Source organism: Echinops telfairi, unplaced genomic scaffold (genome assembly GCF_000313985.2).
Source record: "Echinops telfairi isolate 266 unplaced genomic scaffold, ASM31398v2 ScPeMD7_7420;HRSCAF=8458, whole genome shotgun sequence".
Taxonomy (NCBI): Eukaryota; Metazoa; Chordata; class Mammalia; order Afrosoricida; family Tenrecidae; genus Echinops; species Echinops telfairi.
Window position 1 is genome coordinate 37956525 of NW_022111320.1, and position 19982 is coordinate 37976506.

General features: G+C 38.8%; 1 protein-coding gene across 5 annotated transcripts in view; it reads left to right on the forward strand.

Annotated features, from left to right (window-relative positions):
• The window catches only part of ZNF385D (zinc finger protein 385D), an 849687-nt gene that overhangs the window by 705065 nt on the left and 124640 nt on the right, over positions 1-19982 (forward strand). For all 5 annotated transcript variants that reach the window (XM_045297460.1, XM_045297459.1, XM_045297461.1 and 2 more), the window contains exon 3: positions 4632-4742. In XM_045297460.1, the coding sequence (XP_045153395.1) occupies positions 4632-4742 (111 nt within the window). The remainder of the gene's footprint in view (positions 1-4631; positions 4743-19982) is intronic.

Consider the following 19982-nt stretch of genomic DNA (forward strand, 5'->3'; position numbering starts at 1 on the left):
TCACTAGGTTCCCTACAACTTATTTGATTACAAAATGCCTTTTCCCCCCTGGTTTATAATATGTATTAGCATATCTCGAGGTAGATTTTTATAGAAAAACACTACTTGATATGTACACAGGTTATAAGGTGTGATATTTTTTTTGACAGATGCAGTCTAGTAATTCATGGAGAGAAACCTAGCCCATGAGACTTTCTTTTAAATAAAATATTTTATTATAATGATCTTGGGTCAAGTGATCAAAGTAGCTTTGGGTTTGGTCCTTAATTTAATAGTAGATAATACTTTAAGATACATAAGCAGGTAACACTTAATTAACTATCAACTACAATTCATTACTATTGAGTTAATTATGGCTCATTTACATCCTATGTAGGATTTTAAAGGCAATTGCCTCATCTTTCTCCCACAGAGCATGTGGTGAATTTGAACTTCTGACCTTGTGGTTAGCTACCAGGGCTCTGTTTTCAGTTTAAGAAATGAACAGTATAACTGGTAATTATTCAGACATACCCCTCTCATAATTGAATATTATACATGGTTTGATATAAATGTTTATGTGTGTGTGTATTGACCAAGGGCCTCTCGTAGCACTGTGGACTGGGCCTTGGGTTACTAATAGCAAGGTTGGAAGTTTAAACCTAACAACTGCTTTGTCTAAGAAAGAGGAGGCCATCTGCTGCAGTTAACACATGGTCTCAGAAACCCTAGATAGGGTTACCATGAGCAGGAATTGACTTGATGGCTGTGGGCTATGTATTAGCTCGGTCACAGCTAGAACAAATTGTTAAACATGCAATGGCTCGTAGTTTTGTACCATCCATATGAGCATTGGAGGTAAGGCTGTAAGGGGACTTTCTCTTGAAATGGAAAACACTGGCGAACCCTGTGGAACAGAACAGTTCGACTCTACACAAGGGGTGGCCACGAGTCAGAATGAACTTGGCAGCCACTGGCAAGAACATGCGTTAGCTAGGCGATATGATTTATGTTCATTAACAAAGAGTTAAACATTTATCATTTTGTTTTGCTAGATTCCTAAAATAATAAAAAAGATAATTAAGTCTTTACGTGTGACTATCATTTCTGAAATTCATCTTTTAAACATAATTCAGTTAAGTGTGTCTTCTTTCCATCTTCCTTTAAGTATACTGGGAAATAAAATTGTCTCTGAAGGATATACCACTTTGCATTTTGAAATCTGATTTCATAGCCAAAGTAATCAGAACATCATTCAATTCAAACAAAAGAATTAAATCTAGAAAATATGCCACATTTGCATGAAGTGTCTAGTTCCAAAATACCTCCTACACAAATTTGAATTGAATATGGACACTGCTTCTCTAGCATTACTAAAAGACCAAAATAATATTCTGCCTATCAATGATAAAAACTAAGCATTACAGATTTTTAGAGAGCATCTTTGATTTAAATATGTTGTGCATTTTTATTCTAAAGTATCAGTATAAAAGGACCTTAATATTTCTTAATGGATTATAGCCATAATTCACCTGGGCCCTTAATAAAAGTGAGCCCCATTTATGCAGAGAACAGATGCCAGGGAACATGATGAGGCAACTACCTTTAAGTCAGCGACCTCTTTCTGCTTTTAATTTTTCTTTCAGCTGTTGGCTGAAGGGATAATTATCCCCCAGAGTGCTCTGTGGTTGTTGTCCTGGAAGTTGTGTGATGCCATTTTAAAAGCAGTGTCAGAATTACAGTGGGAAGCAGAATGAGCTACATTTGCACTTTGTGTGGCTGCTGGCTTTTCAAACTGTGCTTTCTCAGAACTTGGGTGCCTTGAGGCAGGATTGGCAATTTAGCTACAGTGGGACAATTGGAGTATGCGTAGAGAAGCTTGCCTCCTTCCCCTAGGGCCTTTCATGCTGCTAGCCTGTAGTGTAGCCAGACCAAGTTAAGCAATGGAGAGGCTGTCATTTTACATTACTTTTTAACCTTTGGATTAAGCAACTAAAATGTTTCACTAAGAAATAATAGTAGATATTATATACAGAATTGAAATGATCCAAGAATTGCCTAAAATACCTCAAGTGCTCATGAGGTAGAAATAGAACAGATGGTAGTTGCCAACCAGTGGATCCCAACTCCAGGAGTCTGAGTCAAGCTGTGCTCCCCCTGGTGTTCAATGGCGGCAGCCTTTTGGAGATACATCACTGAGCCAACAGCCTCAGGGATAACAGCCATGTGGTTAACCATTGACACCCTCCTGAGCTCCAAAAGTATATGACTCAACGATACAATGGTATAGCTACTGGAACATAGGGCAACATGGGCAAATCTCAAATGAATTATATTGAGTGGGGCAAAAACAGGCACACAAAAGACAGTGGTGTCTTGTACAACTCTGTTGCTATGAAACTCTAGAGAAGGCGAATAGAGAGGGGCAGCAGATCCGCAGTCCCAGGTTTGAAGACAGAATGCAGAAATTGATTGCAGAGGGTCGGGAGAGAATTATTGGGGGAATGAAAGTGTTCTGAATGATAACTTCTGAAAAAAGAGGAGGCTGTCTACTCCAATAGAGCTTTACAGTCTCAGAAACCTCCCAAGGGATTTAGTTCTCCCGTGTTCATGAGTCGGGATAGACCCGATGGCAGTGAGTTAGAGATGATAACTCAGATGATGATGCCATTTTTATCTCACCAAAGAGGATTCTTAAAATTACATCTGCATGTAAAATGTTATTGGATATAAATTATACCTCTAAAAATAATTTCAAAGGAAGTATGGTGTATGTCACCAGGAAGGCGAAGAGAATTCTAGAATTAATATCTACAAATGACCTGAAAATTTGGGGAGACAGACTGATTTGTCATCCAGAATCTGGGCAAGAATTACCATGAGATAAAACACTTAAAGGGATAGTAGAAAATTCAAATGGATATACCCAGGAGTTCTTCATGGCCCATGAAACTTACACCTGTCAATCATCTACAACGGAATCAGCACTGAATACATGTGGAGTATTATGATTTTTACTATTGTTTTTGTTATTATTTAGAGCAGTATTCAAGGTCCCAAGAATATACAACAGCAACAACATCCTCATACCCATTGCAGTATTGCAGTGGCGTTGACTCTGAGGGTTGGTGACCTTCTAGGACAGAATTGCCTCATAGAATTTCCAAGGCTTTGATCTTTAGAGCAGGAGAAGGCCATCTCTTTCTCCCATTGAGTGGCTCATGAATTCAAACTACCAACCTTTTGGCTAAGAGCAGAGCTTTTGAATCGCTGTGCTACTAGGGGCGCCTTAACAATGCAGGCAATCGAAGTTAGGTAAACCGAGACGTCAAAGCATTTTCCAACCTGGCAATAGAGAGAACTTCTAAATTACCTTGTTCTAATGATTTGAAATATGAATTGTAGGTAGAATTAGGCATTTACTATTTTAGGAGAATTAATAAATTATAATATGTTATCAAAGTTGAATATTAGACACAATCCTAACTTTCTGGTGAGCCAAAGATCACGTCTGAGCTATTGCAACTCACTGTGCTGGCTGTCCCTGAACTTTATAGCTAATAGCTAAAGTTTTAGGTATGAAGAAACATGGCTCTACCTGGTATGAAATGAAGTCCTTTGGAAATGCTATGATGCTCTGATCATGTGAAAAATGTGTGGTGTGCAGGAATGTCCCGCTGTCGGAGTAGGAGATGCTAGTGACCGCTGATCATCACTTGGGTTGCAGTAGAGATCAATGAACCACCGGCATTTATGGGCTTCTTAGTGTACCCGGCACTCCCTGTGCTAAAGAACTTTCATGAATTGTCTCTTTGAAATCTCATCATCACTTTAGGGGTTAGACACCAACGAGCAAAGATGGTGCACATGAAGTCGGAGCTTGGAAATATGATCTGATATTAAGAGTTGAGAACCACTGAAATGGACTGAAGCTTGGTGAGGACACGTTTGGCTTTACTGGGCTGGATTTCAACACCATGTTCAGCCATTGCTTCACCATTCCTTTCAGTGAGACTGGGAGAGAGTATAGACCTCTGAGATGGACTCAGAACCCCACGTAAAATGCCCGTAGGCTAGCAGTGTATGTTAGATGGTCAGGAAATGGCTACTTAACTTAATTGCTTGACTGTTCTGTTTACCTAAGCCCTTGGAAAACAGAATTTAGATACTGTATTCTCAGGATACCAGCTATAGCAGGAGGCTAATATTTGAAAATGGGGTGGTATTTATTTTAATAGCTCTTCCACAGACCACATGGATTGTGAGGTCCTTTAGGTGGCAATGATGGAGACTCACTCCCTGTTAAGGTTGCTGGCATTAGCAATAATGGGAGTTTTGATAATAACTTTAATTATACCGAAGGTTTAGCAAACTGAGACAATTGCTGATCTTAAATGAGAAAAATGGTTAGTATGCAGATTCTAATGGGTCCATTTATCATATCCTTATCGTACTGAGCTTTGGGTTCATTGTTCTCTATTTTCTAAGAAAGTACAAATGCTGTTTCTCAGAATAAAAATGGTCATTATGTAAGTAGTAGATTGAAGCTGTACAGATTGGGTCTCTAATGAAATAGGCAACAGTCTAATGGAACTGACAAGCTTTCTGTCTATTGGTTGTGAGTTGTTTTTGGTTTTTTCCCCTTATTACAGATGGACCCGATTCAGAAAGCTGTAATCAATCATACATTCGGAGTTCCCCTTCCTCATCGAAGAAAGCAAATCATATCATGCAACATTTGCCAGTTGAGATTTAATTCCGATGTAAGTTTATCATTTCGTATTCACTTTTAAGAAAATGTATTATGCTGTCCTAATCTTGCAGGAGAAATGATTTCTTAAACATTTTTTCCAATAACTGAGCATGCCAAATTCAAAGATAAAATTTTAACTCCTCTGTGCTTTCATTTTGAACATTTTTATTCAAGCCTACTATGAGAAAAATACTTTTACAATCTTACACACTGAGAATTAAATGATGCTTTTTAATCTCCTGGAAATACTACATTTAAGTAATACATTTTGCCAAATTTAGGCACAGGTAAACTGGCAATAGGTCACACCTCTGAAATAAGAGAGATCACAGATAATTTCTCGGCCAAGATTTTGACTTTGTCAATCTCCTTTCTAGGTCAACCGTGGTATCCTTCATTTTATTTATATTGGTGTTTTTGAGTTACTCTCCTAGGAGTATTAGTATGTTAGCAAGGGTTCTGAAAGGTCTCAAAATACACAAGGCCCAACAGAATAAAACTTAATTGGAGAACATGACAGGCAGAGAGGCGTTTGTAGGTCTGACCAGTACTTGGCAGTACTTTGATTAAGGAGGGGTCTACATATATTAGAGTGAAAGTAATTTTGGTTCTTGGACAATATAAAAATATTGTCCCATCAAATCTGATTTATTTACATCTTATGATTCTGGAGACCAGAATTAAAAATAAGTCACTGAGTGATGCGGAGTGGCAAGCATAGACTCCTGAGGCTTTTTTGAGAGGCTTTGCCTCTCAGAAGGATCTTCGCCAAGATACCATTATTTTCTCCGAGATAACCAAACATATCTGGACTGCAGAGAATGTGAAGCCATCTGATAATCTTTAGTCTCTCTAGTAAAGTAACTTCTCTAACTGCCCTCTTTGGTAATGAGCCTCGGATACTAGACAGTCAGGCGCAGGCAATCTATGTGGTACAAGGGTCTTATTGCATCCACGAGAAGCACATCCCCTGTTTCACAGAGATTATGACTGTCAAATGAACTATAGTTATTACTACTATAATCTATCTGGCAGTTTTATACAATTTCTTCTGATGGCTTTAAAAAGAAGAAAGCTGATTGTTATATATCTGTGTCTGCTGACACAGGAATGCTATTTGCTGCTATGAAACAGAATACACCAAACATTTGTAGCGATTTATTCAAAAGAAAGTTTTTCATTTGCTTAATTTTGAACATCCTGATGCTTAATTTTGAACATCCTGATTTAATTTGAACTTTAAGAAATTCTCCAGAGTGTTCAATTTATTAACCATAAAATACTTCCAAGTGATGAGTGTTATGGAAGAATTTCTTATAGCAAGAGGACGAGACAATCCTTCCAGCATGAAAAGAAAAGTTCTGCATGCAATGGCTGCAATGTTGATAGTTTCTAAACGCTGTTGATGGGAGTCAGAAATGGCATTGTCTTTAAACTTTGTTCCATGCACGTTGTAAATCCCCTTTGTAGTTATGTAGCTGCTATTTTAAATGGGTCCCTTGGTCCTTAAAGCTTACTGGTTTTCCACGCTGAAACCACATACGGAGTGATGCAGAGGTCTCTCGGGAGCCATATACCATGACCCTCATATTCAATCCTTATAGCAAGGTTATTTCAAGTACCTGCGTCTGCCAGTAATGATATTGTCAATAAATATTTTCCTCTTTACTAAGGAAACTTCTTGTGAACCAGGAGTCAGAAAGTGACTTCAAGATCATGAAGTCCAATCTTCTAATGAACACAATAATTCTCTATATATTTATATCTATAGCTATCTACCTATCTATATTTATATATATATGCCTTATGGTTAATTAATTCCAGTGGTCCTATGGTTAATATATTCTAATGATAGATTACAAACCATCTCAATACAATGGTTTCTAGTATTTTTAGCTGGATATCAAAATGCTATTTTGAGCATTTTAGAAATATTGTTAGAGATGCTATAACAAGCAAACTTATTTATATACATACTATTAACTGAGTTATTTTCCTTGGTGAGAAAGTAACAAGGATGCTAATCCAGTTTAGAGGCGAGACAATAATCAATACATTTTTATTAGAGAAAACTGGGAGACAGTGGTGATTCAGTGTTAGAATTCTTACCTTCTGTGCAAAAGAACCAAGTTTGATTTCTCGCTAATGTATTTTATGCACCACCACCCGCAATATGTCAGCAGTTTCTAGACTAAAAGAGACTAGAAATAAAAGCCTGGTGATTTACTGCAAAAAGTCACCAAGAAAATCTTCTGGGTGAATCACAGCAATCTGCCACCACTGTCCTTCGTGAGGCAGGATCTGACTCTGAAGCAGTTAACAGCAGAGCCAATCAGCATATTATTCCCTAAAGTTTGCTTTCAAACCCATTATGCATGTGGTAAAATGAGGGCTTTGTGCCATTAGGATGTGTTTTAACCAAACAATTGCAGGCTTGCTCTTAACTAGGTTGCCATTCCTGCTAGAACAAACTACTCACATTTAGTGGCTGACCCAAAGCAGATTAGTTGTTGGTAGGTGCAAATGAGTTGGTTCCGACTCATGGCACGCCTTTGCACAGTAGAATGAAACATGGTCCAGTCAAATGCCATCCTCAAAACCATTATTATGCTTGAACCTATTGTTGCCAACACTGTCAGTCATCTCATTGAGGAGCTTCCTCTTTTTCATTGACCCTGTATTTTGCCAAACACGATATCCTTCTTCAGGGACTGGTTGCTCCGAGAAAAATGTCAAAGTTACATGAAATGAAATTGTACCATCCTTGTTTCTAAGCATCACTCTGGCTGAATCCACTTTGGAAGAATCCAAGAGAGACTTGTTCATGCTTCCGACAGTTCTTGGTATTTTCAATGTTGTTCACAGACACCTTCATTCAAAGACATCGGTACCCTTTCAGTCTTCTTACCGCATTGTCCAGCTCTCACATGCACACAGTACAACACCATGAAAGTCCCAGGGCTTCAGTAATACTTACTTTAGTGCTCAAAGTAAGGCGCCAGCGTTTTGGCACTATAAACAGGTCTTTTTCTGTACATTTTCCCTATGCAATGCTGCATTTGTTTTCTTGACTGTTCCTACCATGGCCATTGCTTGTAAAATAAAATCCTTGACAACTCCAAACTTTTCTCCATTTCTCATGATGTTACGTAATGGGAAAGTTGGGAGAATTTTTGTTTTCTTTATGTTGAGGTGCAATCCATTCTGAAATCTCTAGTCATTGATCTTCATTATTAGTAAGTGCTTCAAGTCTTCTTCATTTCCAGCAGGACAACGTGTGTCCTTTGTATCTTGCAAGTTGTTAATGAATCTTTCTGTAATCATGAGGCCGTGCCCTTGGATAATTTTCTCAGCACACTGTTTATAAGTATGGTGAAGGGACACAGCCCTCACACGCAACTTTCTTCATTTTAAACCACAGAGTAGCCCTTGTTCTGTTCGCGGAACTACCTTGTGGTCTATGTACACATTCACATGAGCAAAATTAAGTGTTTTGGAATTCCCATTCTTTGTAACTTTATCTATAATTTGTTATAGGTCCACACAATTGAATACTTGGCCAAAGTTAATGTGAAATCTTCCTGATATTCTCTGCTTTCATCCAAGACCTATCTGATACCAGCACTTTATGTCTTCTTGTGAATTCACGCTGGATTTCTGACAATTCTCTGTTCATGTATCACTACAACGCCTTAAAAATTATCTTCAATGAATCTCTTCTGCTGTGTGATATTTGTGATAATTTCCAATAAAGTTCCACATTTGGTTGCGTAACTTTTCTTAGGGATGGGTGCAAATATGCATCTCTTCACAGATGAGCGAGTACTTCCCGTGTTGCATCGCCATCTGCTTGTTGAAGCATCTCAATGGACATTTCATCCATCCCCGGAGCTGTGTTTTTTCCAGTACTTCAGTGCAACTTAGACTTCTTTGCACCCATTTACGATGTTATAATCAAACATATTTTGTGCATTTCACAGCTTTGACACATTCATTATCTTACAATTCTGGAGGTCAGGTGTACAAAATGGTTTTCACTGGGCTAAAAAAAAAAGGTGCTCGTAGGTCTCTGTTCTTCTTGTTGGTTCAGGGAAAATGTTATGTCCTGAACTTTTCCAGCTCCCAGCGACTGTCTGTCAACCTCAGCTCTTGGCCTTCTCTTCCCTTTTAACCAGTAACGGACAGTGGAGCCCTTGTCACCTGAAGCCAGCCCAACACTTACGCTTTTGCCTCCTCCTTCCACACTTCTAGACTTTCATGATTACATTCGACCTCGGTGATGCAGGAGAATCACTTTCCTTTATGATCAGCTGACTAACAACATTAATTTCACCTGCTGCTTTAATTCTCCTTTCCCAGAAATACAATGTATAATAGGTTTCAGGGATTAGGAGATAGAGAATTGGAGGAGGCCATTATTTTCCCTAGCACAGATATCAGATTTAAACTTGAACTGAATTTCTGACAACCTGAGGTCATCAGTTAATTGCTCAGCCCAGTATCAGAATCTCACAGGAGACGTTCCACCCTGTCCTATAGCGTCTCTGTGAGTTGGCATGGACTGGAGAGCAGTGGGTGAATGAGCGATACTGTACACCAATGCATTTTTATGCATCCAGTTTATATAGGCTCTGTAGTATATATAGACTCTCACTATGTTATATACATTAATTTATATAAGACCTTATATAGACTCTATATAGAGTAGACATCTGTGAGTTGATTATCTTTATATATTTCTTTCTCTTGAACCTTAAATTTAATCTCATTACAGAGTACTAAGTTTAAAAATTGAAAATTTACTTTTAATAGGAAGACTCAGTGTGGTTAAACTTATAAATGGTATAGCAATTTTTTAAGGATGTTTTATAAACAAAGCAAGATCATTTCAGAATTGAAATGCGGGAATTGAAACTTCCTTAGAGAATTTAGGAATGATTCTGTAGCATTATTTTGTAAATAAGAGGACTAATTACATTGGAAATATAAGATTTATTTACTTACAGACTGGAAAAGGTCATAAATCCAAGTTTTGTAAAATATTTAATTGTTGAGTACCTAAGTCAATTGGATATGTCCATTTATAAGATTATAAGCCTGATTTAAAGAACCAAAATTGGGATAGAAGATATTTCAAAAAATTTCATAGAAAGGTAGAATTAATAGTTAATGGTATTTTTCCATATACCTTTTGAATCCCCTTTATATATACATACATGCATATATATATACACATCTAATGTAATATATAATATTATAATAGATATCATGTTAGATCGTGTTAACCCCAAGAAAAAACTTGCTAATTCCACTACAAATGCTATGCCATTTTGGTCGTTTTAGATAAGTCTGTAATTTGTCTTCCTTTTTCTCTCTTAAACCTAGAATTTTGCTGGAGAAGTAACACTGTGATTCACTTAGTTGATTCTTCTATTACATAGGAAAGAATTTTTGTCTCATGAACCTTTTTACATTTCAAAGCATCTTGCTCTTCCAATCAAAATAGTAGCTTGTAGTTCTTTTCATTTCTGGACCATGGAAATTCTATTTCCTCTCCAAGTTTTTAGTTGTTTATTTTAACCATTCATATTATAAACATTCTGATTTGGCATGATTCCTGTGCTGCATAACATTTTCCATGTCTGACTATACAGATCCCTAATTAAATGGCATAGATTGCATTTTATGTACTTGGAATCAGATTGTACACCATAGTAAAGGCCTTTTCTTGAAGCATACATAAGGTTATGCAAAAAGTGTCCAATCAGAAACTGAAGGTTGAAATTTGTTCAATTATTTTATCAACACCTTAAAATAAATATAAATTACCAGGTGGCCTCTGTAACTTAATAAGCTATCGTGCCTTTGGAAGATAGCTTGTATCAAGGGCAGCATGAATTTAAGGTTATTCAGTGCAGTAGAGAATGGGTACTCAATGATTGTATATAGAAAGGAAAAGAAGATCGCAATTTCCAAGCTACACATTGCCATTGAGTAGACTTAACTTATAAGAAAAAAATCATAAAATCATAGCATTTTTCAGTTAGTATACATAACCTTCTAACCATAGGATTTGATAATAGGCCCAGAGCAGAACAAATCTTTATTTTCATTCCAAAACAATGGTGCAGAGGATGTGGGTGATTTGTGCAAAGCCACATAGCCAGTAGCTGTCAGAGTAAGTCAGTGATCAACTCGGTGCTGACTCCACATCAAGTGTTAACATGCGCAGGGCATCCATCCTCTGTTCAGCCAGTGGGTATCACAATAACAGGGCAAGTTGGGCTTGTGCATCCTGCTATGTCAGGCTTTCCTCGAAGGAAGACTTGAGGTCCTTTCCTTTATGGAATTCGCTGGGTGTAACAATAGCTGTTATAGAAACTCATTCACTAGTCAACCCTCCCTCATATCAACTCTTGAGCTCTTTGAGATGGTATCATTCGTATTCAGAAATATCCTATTTTGCAAGCAATGCACATTCAATATGTAAGTATAAATTCAAATGACTGAATATATCAAAGTAGCAGCATGCCATTTTAAACTCAGAACTGTCAAGTATTAGTTACTTTATGGGTCTATTAGTATGGGGAAACAAAAACAAGCAGTTTTGTTTAAAAGGCTCAAATCTATGGGATGATACATAATATATATATGATTAAAAACGTTTCTAATGAGATTACAAAAACAAATCATGATTATTAATCTCAAATTTAGAAATAAAAAAATTTAGTAAAGTTAAACTCTGCATCAAGTTCATATAACTAAATATAACATAATGATGAAGATGCCAATATTTTTGTTTGATTTTTTTGATACCCAAAACTCAATTACATTATTGGACTTTCTTAATATCACATATTTAAGGTGCATTTTTTGAAATTTAAATCTGCTGTTTTCCTGGGGCTGATGTGTATAGAATATGTTTCTATGTAGCAGGACAAAAACAACTAGAAATCACTGTTGTATTGGGATCAAAGAACTATTCTCTCACCTTTTTCCAAATTTCCTTTTATATTCATGCTCTAATTTCATCACGAAGAAGGAAATGGTTTGCATCTAATATATATATATGTATATATATATTTGTATCTAATATATATTATATGATATATATACATATATATGATATATTATGTATATATATGATGGTCTGTCTAAAATTAAAATTTCATTTTGAAACCTCAGTTTCAATTTTCTAAATAGCATTTGCCTATTTTGAGTCTTTAGCAGTGCCTGATGTCTACAGAGAACTCTAGCAGTTGTTGTCGATATTATTACCCTAACATTCAGAGGTTAGCATTTTATTGCATCTCCTAGGAGATCGGTTAATAGAAATCTAAGTATACAGGATGGGAATCTAATTCCAAACCTGAAAGCAGTCCCTATGCAGAAAAATCACTGGATTTAGAACTAGACAACTAGTTGTCTAGACATATTGCTGTTGTTAGGTATTGCTGACTTCTTTTTTTCAACTCACACTGACCTCCGTGGCAGAGTGGAACTGCCCCTTGAGGGCTATCATCTTTAGGAAACAGACCTCCTTTGTTCTCCCATGGAGCCTCTGAGAGTTTTGAACTGCCAACCTTACAGTTAGCAGCTTAGTAACCATGGTGCCACTTGCTTGGGCTTAAATGCCTGTGTTACCTTGGGCCTATTTTTTCAAAACCACAGGATACATACATCTCGTTTAAAATGACAAGTCATTCTTTCCAGTGATTTTGTAGAGATTAGATAAAATATCATATGTAAACATTTGGGGTATACACTGTACAGTGAAGTAAAGTGAAAGACCATTATCATTTTATGGGGTAAACCAAGCAATGATCACTTTCTCCCCACAGCCCTGACCAGTTACTTCTTAAGAAATATCACAGCTTGAAATCAAGTATGGAATGGCATTCCAGCCTGTTTAAAGTGTTTGTATTTAGTGTTTTGGTGTATTTCGTATTTAGATCTGAAATCAATTGTCATTGATCAGATTCCGAATCACAGTGGCCCCTGTGCTCAGTGGGGTTTTTCAATAGCTGGTTTTACAGAATCAGGTCTCTAAGATTTTTCCAGAAAATGATTTCCATGTAAATTTGAACCAACCAAACTTTTGGTTAGTCAACGGTCACATTAACATTTTTTTTGCCCCATAATTTACATCATAAGAAGATGTATTCACTCCTGAGAAATCTTTACACTTAAAAAAATGCAGGAACAACTTGTTCTTGGAAAAATCCTCATCTGTTAAGAACCCCCAACCTCTTTAAGTCTGTTGCGGCTGCTATGTCCCCCAGGCTCTTCTGGGAGACCCAGTTTAAAGATAAAGTTACAGCTGGCTGTGCAGCAGTGCTTTCATGAAAGCGTGTGTTCTGTCTCCAGAATTCACAGAGCTATTCAGAGGTTAGGTTTGACACCATGGCTCTCCCAGCAGGTCCTTGTTCTTCTTCAAAGGAAGCTCTTTGACAGGGCCTTTCCATTTCCATGAAAGGAGCCACAGGATCAGGAAGTGGAGGATGTTCCCCTAGGCTGTCGGGGTCAGCCCTGTGTGAGGCGTTTGCTCTGGGGTGTGTGGCAATGTTCCGTGGGCTGGGGTAGCCTTTGAAACCAGTGACTGAGAAGTCGCTTCTGGAGGACTTACGTTTGGAGGGTTCATTTGAGACCCATTTTGTCCTTCAACTTCGCTAGTTTACAGTTGGTGAGTGGAGCCCATGGCTCAGTGGGACTTTTTTGAAAATGAAGCTTGAACAAGAGGACCAAGTAAGAAATTTGGTTCTGGCTGTTAGAGATTTCAAGAAAATAATGAGCCAGCCCAGGGTAAAAGAATCTACTTTATTAAGCAGTGTGTTCTATTGCAAGGCTTTTAAAATCAAAATGCACCGATTGGGATAACTCAGAACTCACATGAATCAGACTTTGGTAATCTAGTGTTTCCTCTGGGGACAGAATGAATGGAAAGGACTGTGAAAAAAGACCTCTTTAAAATGCAGTTTGTTTCTCTGGGCTGCTTTTTTCATACGTGTACAAAAACAGAAACACAAAATAACATTTACTTTTCTATTAATTTCTTTTAGACATGGAAAAGACTTGAAAGGAGGGGGGATGTTGATTTAGATCTAATGGAGTAGTGGTTATGAGTTGGGCTAGCAACCACAAGGTCAGCAGTTCCAAACTACCATCCACTCCTCAGGAAAAAGACAAGGCTTTCTACTCCCATGAAAAGCTAGTCTCAGAAACCCACGGGGCAGTTTTACCCTATTCTATAACAGTTGCTATGAGTCGGAATTGATTTGATGGCAGATCAGAAGTTCGAATCCACCAGCCACTCTAAGTGAGAGAGGAGGTTTCCGTCTCAGTAGCCCACAGGAGCAGTTCTACTCTGTCCTACAGGGTCCCTGTGAGTTGCAATTGTCTCTGTGGCAGAGAGTTTGATTGGGTTTAAGCTAGATGCACACCTACCCTTTAAAACTAAGGGGTTTTTCTATTTGTATGAAGGATGGTGAGTAACTCACAGAATCATTGTATATTAGGGAGTAGAGATGCCTAAGAGATGATTCTGTCCATTCTTAAAGTTACATAGACAAAGGAACCAAACATCAGGATGTTTATTTTAGTTTTTCAGTCTCTAAATGGTGCAGAGCAAGGAGGACTAGAACCAGGGCTTTGAACTAATGACATAGAGCTTTTATTTTTCATTCAAACGATACGTCCTAAGTGAACTTGATTTTGAGACTTGCATTGGCATTCGCTGACAGTTTCCAGCTAAGACAATGTGGCATTCAACGTTTAACATCCAATAAAGAAGGAAATGAAAGGGGGAAGCCAGTAGTACATACATACCAGCAAGCTTCAGAATGTTTGTGGAAAAATGGGATTATACAAGAATGGAATTTTTCCCTGAACTTTTTGAAGCCCTCTCATCTAGTCCTGAAAACTAGAAACATTTTCAAAATGGAGAGCCACTGAGCAGGCAAGTAAAGGAGTGCTGTCTGGAGAGGGAGAGCATGTATGTTGATAGTCTGTCTCTTCATCTATCACCTATGACTGAGTGAGAAAAAAGTGAGACGAGAGTCAAGACTTCACAATGGAAGTTTAGAAGGCCACCAAGAGGTTCTCCTGTGGGAAAGCAAGACGTCTGCTTTCAAATGAATGAACTAAAATGTTGTCCGCAGATCCATTAGAACCACGGCTGGCAAACTGTGGCTCAAGAGCCAGATGTGGCTCTTTGGGTGCGTACGTGTAGCTCTGAAGTAAAAATGAAAATGAAAATAAAACTGTCAGAGCTGCATTTATTATGTTACATTAAAGTGTATTTATAAATATATACATATATGGCTCGCAACTAATTTTAAATTGTTGTGAGGGACAGGATGGTTTCTTCTGCCTCAGAGTTTTCAGACCCCTGCCCTAGAAGATGAAGCAAGAAACCTAGTCATAGTCCAGGGAACTTGTGCAAGGCTGAGGGTTGGCTTACTCCGCGAGGAATGACAAAGGATTGGGGCCCTCATGAGCGACAGGTGACCAGAAAATGAAGAGAGAAACAGAAATCTGAAAATGGCTTCAGTCTCACTTCCTACGAGGGCAGTTAGAACAATTGCTACATTTTGATGAAAAATTAATGTCAGGATTCCTTGTCTCCAATGCCTAATCCACCCACCATAAAGGAGTCATACCTACACCTAAACATGAAAATTCACCTATCCTCAAAGGAAAATGAGAAATCGAATGAGACTTAAACATGACCTCAATTCTGCATTTTGAAATCTTGCCTTTTAGCAGCCTCTGCACTTTAGGTTATTGTCAAGTGTCACTGCCTTCAAAACTCCCCTCATTTCAACTTCATAAGTTTACCACGAAGATGTCAGAGCACATCGGTAACCTCTCACAGTTTGACTGAAGACATACTTATTAGCCCTGTAATAAAATCATGGCTGTAACCCAGTTGCCTGGGATATGCTTCATATGCCTATCTAACATACTACGTCTCATCAATGGTTTTGTATCTCTTTCTCCAACTATGTGCATTTCTCAAAGTGCTACTAAGAACAACAACAAAAACTCAATATGTTAATAGACATTTACAAATAACCCTGAGGAAACCAAGAGTAGAAACTGCATCGTCGAACACCAATAACTGAAAGTTTCAGAATTAAAATCCCTTGTTTCCATTCCATTCATTGCATGCTCCATGAAGACCTTTGCCCTTTTGTTGTTGAATGGTCTCATAGTCCATTCCAGCTTCTGATAGAACCCAACACAGAATCCTGGAAACTAACACAGTAAAGGAGCTTGTTCCAGGGCAGAGGAGCAAAGGAACTTAAACAAACAAGAATTCACAACAATGTGTGCTCTGATGCCATTTTGTTTTTTGTGACCCTTTGGTTCATTTCCTTCTTAACAGTTGCTGTTTTTTATCGTCTCTCTTCTGTTGAGTCCCCCTTTTCTATATTGATTTTAAACTAGCATAATTATAATGAAATACATTGACTTTTCTTAATTACACACATCCCAATATCTATAAAAGTGAAATTATGTACCCATTCATTTTGCCTTTATCACACCAAAAGTTTCATATGAAGCTTAGTGTGGGAGCAGCTATTGGTTTGTTGTTCTCTCGGGAGAATGACGGTACACCGGACATGCTATAAATTACACGTCACATTTAGCTTCCACAGCTTTTAGGGCGTTAGGAATTGTTACCGCGAATTAACAAGGTGGATCTCTTCTTTCGTAATAAATGGATCTCTACACACTCTAGCTTTTGTCTGCAAACAGTAAGCTGACACTCAGCATTCGGTTGAAGATTTACCTTTGCCAAGCCTAACCAACTTGATTTTAGATGAAAAATACTGCCTCTGGTATCTGCTTTGGCTGTCCAAATATGATTTGATGTAGATTGACTCTGATGATGGTAAAGGTTGCAGCCATTTGGAGAACCCCCATCCCTGGAGAAGGGAGCCGAGAAATCAGCATGCTCTAAAAATGTAATTGTCTGCGTCCATGCGGGCTTTTCAGCAATACTTTGTGTATTGAGAAGCAGAGATATCTTCTAATAATCACATAAGTAAAATCAAATGTGTGTGATTCCCTCTTTACAGGGCCTAAATGAGCTTTTAAATTCCTTACTTAGGAAGCATGTGGAGATTGATGGATGGTAAATTTAGAGTGATCAGATTTATAGGTATAGCAGGCTATCCATACAACTTAAAACCTTCGCTTAGATTCCTTTATAAATAAGGTTTCAGAAGGTAGTCTCTGAACAGGTTTTTTCCATTTCCCAAGCAGAGCTTATTTTCTCTGCATCAGCAAACTTGTCATGATAATCAACTTTTTTGTCCCGACCATCAATCACTCTTGATTACAGCTGGGTAGAAGTTCTGTTCTGTTGATCAGCTCATCAGTGCACATAATATTACACCTGGAGGCCAGTACAAATCATCCCTCCCCGGGAAAAGTGCTTTCCTTCAAGGCTTTGGTAGCTGGTTCTATCATTTACATTTAGGTACCAGTGAGTCGTTACGGCTGTCTTTCTTGGCTCTGTCTTGTCTGTGGTAAAAATGCTCCCCGAAATAGTTCTCAAACTTTGGTTGATAATTTTTGATATGTTATTTTCATGATGCCTTTGCCGTCTTAATTCACAAAAATAGCTGATAATATCTTATTTCCTTATTGTCGTGTTCACTTTTTCATTTCTTAAAGCGGTTACTGTACAAATGAAATATGAATTACAATTTAATGAATATTCAATACCCTGAAGAAAAAAAACAGCTTAGCATATGCTTCACTAGAATGTTTGCAAGTCTAATTTTGTTGATTTTTAATGGTTTCCTAAGTTAGGTTTTACAGTTTTTGTTTGGCTAGGACTGGGGAATATTTATCTTTAATTTTCACCTTATTTTAAGTAGCACGAACCGCCTATCTTCACGGATGGTTTAAAAAGACACTAGGAAGTAAATGTTTAAAATCAGTTGTTCAAAGTCTGACATCTGTGTCAGATGCAGGTGGAGTCACACATTTCTTTATACCAACTCATATCTCTTCTCCTCCTTTTCAGAGGGGGGAACATTTTCTTGTGGTCCGAGTGAAAGTTTATAGAGCCAATTAGTGTCCCAGTCGACAATTTATAAACATCTTGCCTTGTGACAGTAGTTGCTATTCCCTCCGTGTCAGAAACACTTCTCATTTCTCCCCTGGGTTCCCGGGTTCCAGTTATTTTTCCTCTTGGCACTGCCTGCCTTGTCTTGCGAGCTTTGTTTTTGGGCAAATGCTGCCTTCCCTGCCCACATGGCTTGTTGGTCTTCATATGGTTGGGGGTTGCAAAGGTTCTCTTTAGAAGTGTTGCCGTTTACCTTATAGAGCCGTCTATCATTTGGCTGAAAGATCGCACTTCATATGTGAAATATAGTGTTCCTTTCTAGAATTGAAAGGTGTCTGTGGTCTATAGTCCCTGAGGTTCCACCAGTCTCCATCAGAGCAGGAAATGCGCTCGGTTTTCTGACTGTGAATTATGTTCCGTATTTTTCTGTCAGTCCGTCCACCTGCTTCCATTGTGACTCAGGTCACAGCAGGCATCTTTGCTCTGAGAAGCACCATCCTGTTCTTCTGGTGTCATTGCAGGGGAGTTTGTGGTTTGTGTGGCCCAATAGTGCTTTGGAGTCATTGTTTAAGTTTTTAAAATTTTCATCATTCTTCTTTGCTTTGGATAGGGAAAGGCTAATAGCTTTACCTTAGATGACCTCTCTCAAGCTCTTATAATCCTAGTGTTTCCTAAAGTGGGCAACACCACCCTGGGAATGTTAGAACGTCCAAGGGTGGCTGCAAAAGCAGATGCCCTTTATCCTGGAGCATGTGCTATTGTGCAGGAAGATGGCCGGCCCAGGCCGGTGAGTACAGAGTCATGTACTCTGCTCTGAGGTTGGTGGAAACATGGGAGCACTTCATCAACCGGGGGGTCAGTCACCCAGGCCCAGCAGACAGAAGGGCCAAGAGGAAAACAGAAGGAGGTTCCGGGGGTTCCAGGGTCCTCTTTATGAAAGGCCACCCCCTCCAAGGAGATAGCATCGAGCTGTGGCCAGAATGACAGGTTTGGCTCCCTAGCCAGGAGTGTCTAGCTAACATAAAATCATCTTACTACCACAACAATTTTATGCCAGTTTCCTAGATATCCCTTGCGACTCTAGCCCTGTGCTAGGCAGGGTTCAGTAACACAACCAGGACACTTAGGATGATATATATAAAAAGATAGATTTATATAGTGAGAAGGAATATAATAGCTAATTAGGCTACAGAGCAGTACAGAGGGCTCAGCTCAACTTACTTTCCTACAAGAGTTAATATACTGAAGGTCCTTCAACTCATGCAGGCTGCTGGTCCAAGGTGAAGGAAACAGACAGCAGAATCTGCCCTCAGGCAAGATGAGCAGAGCAGGCCCACAGACAGCAGACTTGGCAGGGTGGTGGTGGCAACAACAAGAAGATGAGCAGTTGAGCCATAGCAGGCTCCAGTAGTGCAAGAGCATAGCAAACCAGGTCTTGGTGGAACCGTAAGTTCTAGCAATGATGCACACATGGCGACAAGATCCACGGGTTGGCTCATCCCACAGGCAGCGCAGCACATGACTGAGGTAAGGGACGAGTTCCAGCAGCAGCACACTGTCCGATCACCAGGGAGAAAGAGAAAGAGGCCAACGTCGCAAAGCCATTTATCTCTGTCACCCTTAAATCAAGCTGCGACCTGATTAAACTCCGCCCACATGTTCCTACAGGAACCTAGTTGGCACAATAAACCTAACTATCTCAGGCTCTAATCCCCCAAAGCCAGTGCCTTAGTCCTTCAGGTGTTAAGATATGATTAAGACGTTTTCATTGCTTTCCCACTCGCTCCCCTTCTCTGTGCTGTCATTCACTGTCGTCAGAGTCAATCCCAACTCATTGCCACCCTACTGGACAAAGTAGAACTAACCCTTTGGATTTCTGAGGCTTTCAGTATTTATGGAAGCAAGAAATCTCAACTGTGTCCTTTGGAGCGATTGGTGGGTTTCAAATGACTGCCGTTGTGTTTAGCAGCCCAGTGTGTAAGCCACTGTGCCATGAGTTTGTGTAACTGCAGAGTACCCTCTGCTAAACCTACATACGCTTGAGGGATACTCTCAGCCACATCCCACACGTTCAACACGCATGTCTAGCTACATAGCCACTCAGATTAATATTTGTTATGACTGTTTTTGTAGGATAATTCAGATATCGTGAAACAAGAGAATTTTCAG